Source organism: Dipodomys merriami, unplaced genomic scaffold (assembly GCF_024711535.1).
Source record: "Dipodomys merriami isolate MVZ:Mamm:240054 unplaced genomic scaffold, mDipMer1.0.p SCAF_1, whole genome shotgun sequence".
Classification (NCBI taxonomy): Eukaryota; Metazoa; Chordata; class Mammalia; order Rodentia; family Heteromyidae; genus Dipodomys; species Dipodomys merriami.
Window position 1 is genome coordinate 50,280,207 of NW_027202270.1, and position 12,762 is coordinate 50,292,968.

General features: G+C 36.8%; 1 protein-coding gene across 2 annotated transcripts in view; it reads left to right on the plus strand.

Annotated features, from left to right (window-relative positions):
* Grb14 (growth factor receptor bound protein 14) overlaps positions 1–12,762 on the plus strand; it is a 137,378-nt gene that overhangs the window by 108,640 nt on the left and 15,976 nt on the right. For both annotated transcript variants that reach the window (XM_070021850.1, XM_070021859.1), the window contains 3 exons: positions 776–913; positions 2,954–3,064; positions 3,255–3,350. In XM_070021850.1, coding sequence (XP_069877951.1) covers positions 776–913; positions 2,954–3,064; positions 3,255–3,350 — 345 coding nt within the window. The remainder of the gene's footprint in view (positions 1–775; positions 914–2,953; positions 3,065–3,254; positions 3,351–12,762) is intronic.

The following is a 12,762-nucleotide window of genomic DNA, read 5'->3' on the forward strand; positions in this document are numbered from 1 at the left end:
ATCAGGGATTTGGGAACAGTTTTCTGGGTGGATCATCTCTGACTTTGGATCATGGCTCGGGACCAAGGTTCCACTTCCAGACTGGTATTTTTAGTACAAGTACAGCTTTGTTGCTAGCTCCACATGCTACCTCATTCTCCAAAGTTTTTGTAGTTCATTAGGTTTCTCACACACTGTAGTTCTCAAGTTAATCACATGTCTTATGTGGCAGCTAGTTCCCAAGAATGAAGTCATGGGGTGGGACTCTCTAGAAGTGGCAGTGTCACTTCCTCTATCTTGGTCAAAACTATGTTAGATTCACCCATATTTAAGGGAGTGGAGAAACAAATGACCTCTCTTCATGGTTCAGAAGAGCACACAGGATGGTAGATATTGTTGTAGTTGGTAGTTGACTTGGCTCAACTTCTCACCTAAAAATTGAAATCAGGGTTGTGGTTTTACTTATACTTTATAATAAATGAAGTTGGTAGGCAAACTTAAAATATTAAGTGAAACCACATAAAATGACGAAAAGTATCAGGATTTAACTATCTTGATGATGTCTAGCTTATCAAGTAGAGATTTTGATAACTTATAATTTGGGGTTTTAGCTAAATATTGATCGCTGAGAGTGTATATTTTCATTGGGAACTTATCTCAGGTTTTTGGAATGACTTATTTTCTCTTGTTTGTGCTATATGATTTCTATCGTCATAAAGGATGTTGTGTTTGGCTTTTTTGTTTATATTTAATTGCTGAAAATCTATGATATCATTGTCATATCCTTATCTTCTAGATGTTTCTAAGTTCAAGTACATATCCTGAAATTCATGGCTTCTTACATGCAAAAGAACAGGGAAAGAAGTCCTGGAAAAAAATTTACTTCCTTTTAAGAAGATCTGGCTTGTATTTTTCTACTAAAGGGACATCAAAGGTAAGTTGAAGTATCCATGGTATGTTCTGATGATTTATCAACTATACGTTAAAATGAGCTTTTATTTGTTGTATTGGTTATTATTTAAATCAAGAGTTGGTAATTATTATTGGATCCAAACCATTTACTATAATCTATCTAAAACTATTTCATTTTATTTCATGAAGGTTTCCATCTATGCTTGATGTAATCTGTATGCTTTTTATTAAGTACATAATAAGCAACATAGTTGCTTAGTTTTCTCCATCCTGATTTCCCTATGTTCTTATCTGAGGCTTTAGATTTTGAGGTCCACTGTAGTTTGCATGTTTTCTTTCACATCAAGACATGCAACTAATCGTCAGAAGTAGTAAAGATCAGATAGACAGACTCTACAGGAAATTGTAGTGACTACTTCTGCAAGCCTTGGAGCTATGCAATGAGTTATATTTATATTCCCATCTCCTCCTTTCTATGTGCATGTGCATAGATTTTTCTGTGCCATCTTGTACTTGTGTTATACTCTTTGATCCATGTACAGTTCTAGAATAAAAGTAAATCAGGAGAAGAGATCAACATGCTTCTTACTATTAGCCAGTGTTCCTTGAGCTATCTTCATTGCTGTTTGAATGACCGAGTTATAATGATGATTTTTGCAATATCAGTGAGTGAAAAGGAGTTTAGTCATCAACTTTATAGAAAAAACCTTTCTGTTAGCAAATCACTTTCTATCAAAGAATGAAGCATTAAAAGCAAACATCTTAATGGTAGTAAGACATTTCTTTCCTTCCTCATTGTTCCAAGGGCCCTAGGCTGAGTTTTAATTTTTTTTTTTTACAATTTTCTGCCTTCTTCCCCAATTAAGGATAACACTTATTAGGATAAAATGCTTAAAGATAGGTAACATACAGAGAAGAATGTCAGTATCCTGCTAAATGACAAATTTCTTAGGGTTTGTGTGGGATTGCTGCTCAGATTACTGGAGAGAGAGAAAAAGAGGGATATATATATATATATATATATATATATATATATATATATATATAGAGAGAGAGAGAGAGAGAGAGAGAGAGAGAGAGAGAGAGAGAGAGAGAGAGAGAGAGAGAGAGAAAGAGTGCATACATGTGCACAAGTGCATGTGTGTGTTTGGCTGCTAAATTTTAGTGCATGTGAGATCATCTGGGATATTGTTAAAATATAGATGCTGACTGAGCAGGTCTGAGGTATGCCCTGAGACTTTGCATTTCTAACAGGCTTTGGGAAGATGGAGACTGCTTGTCTGAGACCACACTACTGGTAGAAGGTCTTAGAGAACAAATGCATTTTGGCCACTTTTGATTATATATTCACCCTCAGAATTAAGCACTTCTCCAAGTTATTAACCTATCCTGGAAAAATGTGACCCAGTGATTTCCCATGACCAGCTATAAATCTCATGGATTTCCAAGAGAAGAAATAGCTGCTCATGATCCCACTTTGCTTTGGAAATTAGACACTTTCCTCTGCAGGTAATTTCCCTGAATTCCTCTATACACACTTCCTTTTTTCTGTAGAAAATGACAGTCATAGAGCCCAGCTCACTGTACTGCATCACCCAGACCACAAATCCAAGGGATATTTGAGTCTAAATGTAGCAGGAATCACCACTGTTTCTCTTTTCCTTCTCAAACTGCTACAGAAACTCAAACTAACCTAAAGAAAATATTTGAGAAACCCATTCTTGGCTATCCTTTCTTTCTTACATTTCATGAAATGATGGCTAAAGAGAAAAAGAAGTTTAAATTGAAAATTGGATATATGACGGTTATGCAATTAAGGAACTTAAGTTTTAAACAAATTGCCACTTACTATCTTATATGAACCTGTAGCGAGTTACTGGCTACTTTAGGATACAGTTCATTTTATCCTTTGTGAGTTTATTTTTATGACAGTGTATGGAAAATTCTGTGTGAGATAGATAATTTTGCCCATATCATAATGTAATCAAAATACAAAAATGGGAAATGATGTATTCATTTCAGTATTTGTGCATATATTTTTGTTTTATTTTTATTATTTAAGGAACCACGGCACTTGCAGTTTTTCAGCGAATTTGGCACTAGTGATATCTATGTGTCAGTGGCAGGCAAAAAAAAACATGGAGCTCCGACACCCTATGGCTTCTGCTTTAAGGTACAGGCTTAATATTTTGATATGTGTGTAAAGCAAGTCTCAGCCTTTTAGGTAAGCTTAAGTTTCTTTTAATTTCTTTTGAAAAAGAGAGCTTTCTATTATATATAGGAGAATTTTAGTGGCTTTTATTTCAACAGGTGTTACCTTCAAGATATGCATTAACGATAAACAATGTGCTGTGGCCTTCTAGCCTAACAAAGCAGGAGGGCTCCGAGACCTGAAAATGTTCTGTGCGGAAGAAGAACAGACTAGGATGTGCTGGGTGACTGCCCTTAGATTGCTTAAGGTAATCTTTCTTAAGTGGAGCCTAAGTTTATGTTCAATGTGATGGGTACCAGGAGAGTTTGAAAACATCGGGCGAAAACTCACCATGAATGGTGTGGCTAGATGAGAAAGAAAAAGAAAATACACCACCAAGTGTGTTCATTGTTTTGAACCTAAAAAAGCAAACATAGTCCATATATCTTTTGTGTGTGAAAGAAGGATTCTATTTGATTGCCAGTAAACCTACCTGAAGTATGTTTTAAGATGACCCTAGTGGTTATATCTTTATTGCAATTGTTTTAGGTTCATGTAAGGGTTTTAGAAGTTGCTTTCTAGTTTAATAAGTCAAATTTCGAGAATTTTCCCCATGAATAGGTATTGAAAAAAAAAGAAAAAAAAATATGGTGCCTGTCCTGGGGCTTGAACTTAGGGCCTGGGTAATTCCTGAGCTTTTTTGCTCAAGGCCAGGTCTCTAACCATTGAGGCACAGCTCCACCTCTGGCTTTTAGAGGATTAATTACAAATATGCATCCCAGGGACTTTCCTGCCTGGCTTGACTTTAAACTCAGATCTTAGTCTCTTAAGTAGGTAGTAGCCTGGTTAGACATCTTTATTTAAAAAACTAGTACACCAGTGAATTTAATATCATCTTAATATAAAATTGACCAATGCTTCATTTAGAAAGCATCAAAATTGGTGTGAAACATGGTAGTCACAATTGAGAAAAGATGAAAATGTGCAATCTAAAGAATGTGACTATCCCTATTGCTGCCAAGGTCACCCATATATATGGTTTACTGGTGTGCTTAAATCCTTTCTCTAAAATGTGATGTTTCAGCATTTCCCCAAGAACTCTATAATTCATACCTGGAAGCTAAGATAATTTACCAATTTATGGACTATATATGCTATGCTCTGTGTGTATTATGTACAAGGGAAGAGTAAGATTCCTAGCAATGCATTACAATAACTTTTTGTGACATTTGGAAATGAAAATCAGAGTGAGTGGGATCTTATTTGAAACTTGAGGCTCCTCATTTCATTTTGGCTGATAGGCAATGTGGTTGTTGACAAAAGCTTCCTGTTGGTTTACAGTTTTCTGAGTTTTTCAGTTTCATGGTTTTCCTTCTGCTGTTGCCCTTTTAGCCACTTCTTTCTTAGCTACTCCTGTGATTTGTTTATTTTACTCCCATCCTTAGCAAGGGAGAGATCAGTGTAAGGAAGGGAAGGATAATCCCAATCGCATGAGTTATCCTGCTGGGATTAGAGGACAGTTTTGTGTTGCATTCTTGTTTTTCCTATTTAATTTTATTACCTAAATAATTCTACAAAGAGCTTTCACTCCGACATGTCCATTTATACATGTAGTACATCGATACCAGTTTCACCCCTTCCATCATTCTCCATCCCTCTATTCAACAACATCTTGTATTATTTTAATTTTTAAAATCGATGTAAAATTTTATGTAATAGAAAATTAAACTACTTTTATACTTTATACTTAGTATAAACAATCAAGAAGCACCTACGATAGTCACAACTGCTTCAAAAACAGATTGAACACCCATAAATAGTACTCCCCAACTCTGGACAACATACTCTTTATGTTGTCTCCATTAATTTGCCTATTAATAATTCATAAAAGCAGAATAATTTAATATGAAACCGGTACCTGATTTTTACTCAGCAAAATAGTTTTCTTCCCTCCATATTATATCTTTGTTTTCTTTTTAATTGAAAAGGGTGATGAGCTGGGGGGGAGGTTATAGTTATTTATGTAAGGCAATAAGTACATTTCTTTTTAATCATTGTTACCCATCCCTCTTTATCTTTCACTTACCCCTCCTTTCTCCCCTCCCGCAAGTTGTCATGTTCATATTCAACATAGTGTCAAGTGAGTATCAATGTTGCTGTGATTCATCCATTGTTCTACTTATTCTGTGATTCCCTGTCCCTTTCACATATTGCATTGTCTATTAATTGCAAAACACGAGGTACAAAAAACTAAGAGAAATGAAGAAAGAAAAAGACAATAGAGGAAAAAGAATGAACTATATACAGGATCTATTGAAAACCTCATTTCCATAAGTTGTAGTTTGTGTTAAGATGCTTCATCATATATAGTCCTTTGTACTAAGCACTTGGGTTGTTGAAATCCCTTGTTAAGAATATCATATTCTAGTTCTTACACATAAGGGCAATCGGATGACCTGCTTTTCTTTGGGTCTGGCTTATTTCACTTAATATATTTTTTCCCATGTCTTTCCTTTTCCTTATGAATGGAAAAATGTTATTCTTTCTGATGGAAACAGAATTACATTGTGTGTGTGTGTGTGTGTGTGTGTGTGTGTGTATATATATATATATATATATATATATATATATATATATATATATATATATATATATATATATATACACCACATTTTCTTCATCCATTCATCTACTGAGGAGCATCTGGGTTGGTTCTATGTCTTGGCTATGCTACATAATACTGCAGTGACCATCATTGTACTGGTGGCTTTAGTGTGTCCTTGTTTTGGGTCGTTTGGGTAAATTCCCTGAAGTAGGATTGCTGGGTCATAAGGGAACTCTATGTGTAGTCTTTTGAGGAACCTCCACACTGCTTTCCAGAGTTATTGAACAAATTTGCACTCCGACCAACAGTGCAATAGTGTTCTCCTTTGATCACATCCCCACCAGCATCCATTGTTAGATTTCTTGATTATGGCCCTTCTAACTGGTGTATGATGGCATCTCAATGTTGTTTTGACTTGCCAGAGATGTTGAGCAATTCTTCATGTGCCTCTTGCCCATTCATATTTCCTCTTCAGAGCTGTCTCTCTTATGGTCTTTAGCCCAGTTTTTAATGGGATGGTTGTTTCTTTAGGGGTTTGTTTTGGAGTAATTTAATTTCTTGAGCTGATGGTATATTTTAGATATGAGACCCTTATCTGTTGTATGGGTGGTGAAGATCTTCTCTCAGTCTGTGGGGTTTCTATATATTTTTCTAGCTATATCCTTTGTTGTGCAGAAGCTCTGAAATTTAATGCAGTCACATTTATGCAGTCTTTCTTTGATTTGTTGTGTTTCTGAATCATTAACTGCAGTTTGGCCTCCCACTTGCTCTACTTATTTGCTCAAGACTAGGTTTTTGCTGATTATTTTGGAGATGGAATCTAGTGGAATTTTCTCCCTGGGTTGGACTCAAATTACAATCCTCTGGATCTGAGTCTCTTGAATAGCTAACATTAGAGGTGTGAGCCCTGGCACCCAGCCATACCATATCTCATTTTAGCTCATTCTATTTTATGGCTACATAAATAGTCCATTGTGTGTATATATGTTTTGGATAAACAATTTATCCTTTCATTTAGCGATGGACATTTATTGATGAATAGTATTATTATGAACATATTTGCAGAAGTATTTGGACAGCACTCTTCAGGTTTCTGACAGGTATGCAGGGAACTAGAGTTGCTGGTTATATGATAATTCTGCATTTAACTTTTTGAGGAATTGTCAACATGTTTTCTCCAGTGGCTGGAATATTTTAACCTTCCCATGGCATTTTTCCCATATTTTTGCCAAAATCTGTCACTTTCCTGTTTGAAATATTATAACCATCTTAGGGGATGTAACATGGTATTGAAAATTTTGTGGACTTTTTCCAGTGGTTTATATTGAACTTTGTGTTTTTCAATTCCTGCTGGTGTTTTGGTATATTATTGGTGTTTTGGTTACATTATTATTACTTTTGTTGTTGTTGTTTTGATGCTGATTGCCATAGACATGTAGAAAAGAGAGCAGGGAAGGAGGGAGGGAAGGAAAGAGAGAAAACAAAAGAAGAAAATAACGAATTTCAGAGGCCCTGAGAAGCCATCTAGTTGAGAGCTTAGTTATAAGATAGGGAAATAGCATGGAGCCACTGAAGTTACACTTGCCCTAGCACCATCTATCTATCTATCTATCTATCTATCTATCTATCTATCTATCTGTCTGTCTGTCTGTCTGTCTGTCTGTCTGTCTGTCTGTCTGTCTGTCTGTCTGTCTGTCTGTCTGTCTGTCTAATATAGCCTAGCAACCTTATCTAGCACCCTTCTACCATCAGTGCTGGTTATTTCAGGTTTTCTCTGGTTTCCTGAACTTAGGTATCATGCTGGACTGATAGAGGAAATGCTCTTCTACCTGGCTGTTAGGTCTTTCTTCCCTTTAAGTTGAGCTTAGCATTAGGAATCTAGATGTAAACCCACTTCCTTAAATCAGTACTTCAGTGATTCTGTGATTCCATTGAATTTATCAGCATAAATCATTAATTATGTCTAATGTAAAGAAAAAAACAGATTCTAATGAAACTATGGCAAGCCAGGCACCGGTGGCTCACACCTGTGATCCTAGCTACTCAGGAGGCTGAGATCTGAGAATTGTGGTTCAGAGCCAGCCCGGGCAGGAAAGTCTGTGAGACTCTTATCTCCAATAAACCGCTCAGAAAACTGGAAGTGGCACTGTGCCTCAAGTGGTAGAGTGCTAGTCTTGAGCTGAAGAGCTGAGGGACAGCACTCATACTCAGAGTTCAAGCCCCATAACCCACAAAAACAATAATATTAAGAAAATTTTGATTTGCATTTCTTTTATGGCTAAAGAGGTTGAGTATTTCTTCATGTGTCTATTGGCCATTCTTATTTACTCTTCAGAGAAGTTTCTCTGTAAGTCCTTAGCCCATTTATTTATAGGAAAGTTGTTTCTTTAAAGATTTGTTTTTGGGGGATTTAATTTTTTGAGTCCCAACTATATTTTATATATGAGACCTTTGTCCATTGTATGGCTAATGAAGATCTTCTCTCAATCTGTGGGCTTTCTATTGATCTTGTTAGCTATGTCCTTTGCCATGAAGAAGCTCTGCAACTTCATGCGATCCCATTTGTCCAACCTTTCTTTGATCTGTTGTGTTTCTGGGTTGCAGCATTATTTACCATAGCTAAGATATGGAACCAACCCAGATGCCCCTCAGTAGATGAATGGATCAAGAAAATGTGGTATATATACACAATGGAATTCTATGCCAGAAAGAATGGCATTGCCCCATTTGTTAGGAAATGGAAAGACTTGGAAAAAATTATATTAAGTGAAGTAAGCCAGGCCCAAAGAAACATAGGTCCCATGGTTTCCCTTATTTGCAATAACTAGTATATGTCTGAGTCAAGCAGAAAAGGTCAGATAAGTTGATGTTAGGGGAATGAACCCCAAGATAAGTATTCAAATGTTTTTTTTTTCCTTTCATGCAATTGTTTGTAACATATTTACAAGATGATTTCTATGTTGCTTTGTATGTCCCTCCCCCACGATATAGCACATGCTTTCACTGTATTTGATGTTGGTATAATTTGTGGAGGGGAATGGAAAAAAACAAATTGTTTAACTAGGGATATAAGTGGACCCATTGCAACAATGAGATGTACAAGTCGTTATGTCGAAAAATGAACTTTACAACTTTGGTGGTGGTGGTGGGCGATATGGGAAGGGATAGGAAGGGGAAACAAACAGGAGGCAACAATGTTTGATAAGAAATGTGCTCATTATCTTGCCCATGTAATTGTAACTCTTCTGTACGGTATTCTCACAATAAAAAAATAAATACATTAAAAAAAAAAAGAAAATTTCGGCCTGTGCCAAGGAGACCTAGATTTTCTCCTGTTCCTTCCTGTAATGTTTTCAGGGTGTCTGCTTTGACTCCAAGGTCTTTGATCCATTTGGAGTTGATTCTGGTGATATATAAGGATCTAGCTTTAGTTTTCTACAGGCGTTTAACCAATTTTGCCAGCACCATTTACTTTCTTCCATTCTATTGTTTTAGCTCCCTTATCGAAGATTAGGTGGGTGGTTCTGTGGGTTCATTTCTGTCCTATTCCATTGGTCCTCAGGTCTGTCCTTCTGCCAGTACCAATCTCTTTTTTTTTATTGTGAAAATACTGTACAAAGGGGTTACAATTGCATGGGCAACATAATGAGTACATTTCTTATCAAGCATTGTAAGTACCAATCTCTTTTGATGACTATGGCTTTGTAGTAGAGTTTGAAATTTGGTATTGATATTCCTCTTGAACTGTTGTTTCTGTTAAGGATTGTTTTTATGTTCAGGGTCTTTTATTGTTCCATATGAATTTTTGAATTGCCTCTTCTATTTCCTTGAAGAATGAGGTTGGAATATTGTTAGGTATTGCATTGAATTTGTAGATAGCCTTGGGAAGTATTACCATTTTCATGATGTTGATTCTTCCAATCCAGGAACATGGGAGGTTTTTCCACTTCCTTAGTTCTGCTTTGATTTTCTTTTTCAGGTTTTTAAAGTTTTCACCATAGCGATCCTTCACTTCTTTGGATAAGTTAATTCCTAGGTATTTTATTTTTTGTGGGGCTATTGCAAATGAGTGGCTTTCCTGATTTCAGCCGCACTCTTCTCATTGTTGGCATATGGAAAAGCCACTGATTTTTGAGGGTTAATTTTATACCCTGCTACTTTGCCAAAGTTTTGAATCAGCTTGAGTAATTTGGGAGTGGAGTCTGTGGGATTCTTTAAATACAAGATCATGTCATCTGCAAAGAGGGAGAGTTTTACTTCATCTTTCCCTATTTGCATCCCTTTTATATTGACATCTTTTGTTATTGCTGTAGGTAGGCATTCTAATACTAAATTGAAGAGAAGTGGAGAGACCGGAATCCTTGTCTCATTCCTAAGTTTAGAGGAAATGGCTTTAGCTTTTCACCATTTAGTATAATGCTGACTGTAGGTTTGTCATACACAGCCTTTATTATATTGAGGAATGTTCCATGGATTCCTAGTTTTTCAGGAGCCTTCATCATAAAGGGGTGTTAGATCTTTTCAAATGCTCTTTCTGCATCTATTGAGATAATCATATGGTTTTTATCCTTGCTATTGTTGGGTTGGACAAATGGGATTTCATGAAGCTGCAGATTCTCCATGGCAAAGGACATAGCTAGCAAGATTTATAGATCTGGGAAGGTGCTCAGTGGTAGAGCGCTTGCCTTGCATGAATGAGGCCCTGGGTTCGATTCCTCAGCACCACATAAGCAGAAAAAAAAGCCAGAAATGGCGCTGTGGCTCAAGTGGTAGAGTGTTAGCCTTGAGCTGAAGAACTGAGGGACAGCACACAGGCCCAGAGTTCAGGCCCCTGACTGGACCCAAAAAACAAAACAAAATGAAAACCAACGAATTGGGGGAAGATCTTCACTAGTCATACATTGGACAAGGGTCTCATATCTAAAATATACTTAGAACTCAAAAAACTGTATCACCGAACAACAAATCCTCAAAGAAAAAATTGCCCAATACAAAGTGGGTCAAACACTTAAAGAAAAACTTTTCTGGGACTGGGAAGGTGGTTCAGTGGTAGAGCGCTTTCCTTGCATGCCTGAGGCATTGGGTTTGATTCCTCAGCACCACATAAGCAAAAGGAAAAAAGCCGGAAGTGGCGCTATGGCTCAAGTGGTAGAGCGCTAGCCTTGAGCTGAAGAGCTGAGGGACAGCACCCAGGCCCAGAGTTCAGGCCCCATGACCGGACCCCCCCAAAAAAAAGAAAGAAAAACTTTTCTGAAAGGGAAATAATAATGGCCAATAGACACATGAAGAAATGCTCAACTTCTCTAGCTATAAAAAATGCAAATCAAAACAATATTGAGATTCCACCTCACCCCAGTTAGAATGGCTACAAGCAAGAAATCTAATAACAACAGATGCTAGAGGGGATGTGGCCAAATGGGAACCTTACTTCATTGTTGGTGGGAGTGTAAACTTGTTTAACCACTTAGGAAAGCAGTATAGAGGTTCCTCAAAAGAATATACATAGAAGGGAGGTGATGGGTAAACAAAGGAGGAGGCTGCAATGCTTGGTAAGAAATGTGTGCATTATACTGCCCATGTAATTGTAACCCCTCTGTACAGTATGTTCTCAAATAAAATAAAATAAAATAAAATAAAATAAAAAGAATACACATAGAACTCCTCTATGACCCAGCAATCCCACTTTGGAGCATTTACCCAAATGATCACAAAAAGGCTATACTAAAGCTACCAGCAAAACTGTGTTTATGGCATCATTATTCACTGTAGCTAAGATATGGAACCAACACAGATACCCCTCAGTAGATTACACACACACACACACACACACACACACACACACACACACACACATACACACACTGGAATTCTATGCCTCCATGAGAAAGAATGACATCGCCCTATTTGTTAGGAAATGGAAAGACTTGGAAAAAATTATATTAGGTGAAGTAAGCCAGGCCCAAAGAAACATAGGTCCCATGGTTTCCCTTATTTGCAATAACTAGTATAAGGCAAGGATAAGCAGAAAAGGTTAAAAGCTATGTACATATGATCATATAAGATGGTGTTAAGTGAAATGAACCCCAAGATAGGGACACAATTTGTTTTTTCTTTCTTGCTGTTGTTTTTAATGTATCAAAAATGTACCATGTGATTTTTTTTGTTTCTCTTGTATGTTCTTCCCCCATGGTATAACCCTTGTTTTCACTGTATTTGATGTCGGTGCCCTGCATCTTGTATATACATTTTTCTAACTTGGGGAAGGGAAGGGAAATAACAAAATGCTGAAACAAGGATACAGGTTGACCCATGGTAACAATGAGATGTACAAGACACTCTGTAGAAAACTAACTTGGAGGGGAAGGTGGGAATTGGGGTGGTGGGGAGGGAAGAGATGGTGTAGGGGAAAAACAAAGGAGGAGGTAACAGTGTTCGATATGAAATGTACTCCTTACCTTACTCATGTAACTATAACCCCTCTGTACAGTATTTTAGAATAAAAAACATAAAAAACTAATAAATAAATTAAATGATGGCATGGTGTTTCCATATCATTTATACTTTTTATCTTTTGAAAAATTTTATTCATTGTAAAGATGCTGTACAGAAAGAAGGGTTACAGTTACATGAGTAAAGCAATGGTCACATAGCTTGTTGAGCGTTGTTACCCTTCCCTCTTGTTCTCCCACTATCCCTACCCTTCCCCACCTCCCTCACTCCCCCTCACCCCACCCTGCCCAAAGTTGTAAAGTTGAATTCTGTTTTGTGGGTATGATTGTTGCAATGGGTCAACCTGTGTCCTTGTTTCAGCATTTTGTTTTCTACTTCCCCTGCCCAAATTAGACACACACAAACACACACACACACACACACACACACACACACACACACACACACATATATATATATATATATATATATATATATATATATATATATATATATATATATATATATATATATATACAAGATGCAGGTTACCAAATTCAAGTACAGTGACAGCAGGGTGAAGAACATACAAAGGAAACAAAAAAAGTCACTTGTACATTTAAAACAACAGCAACAAGGAAAGACC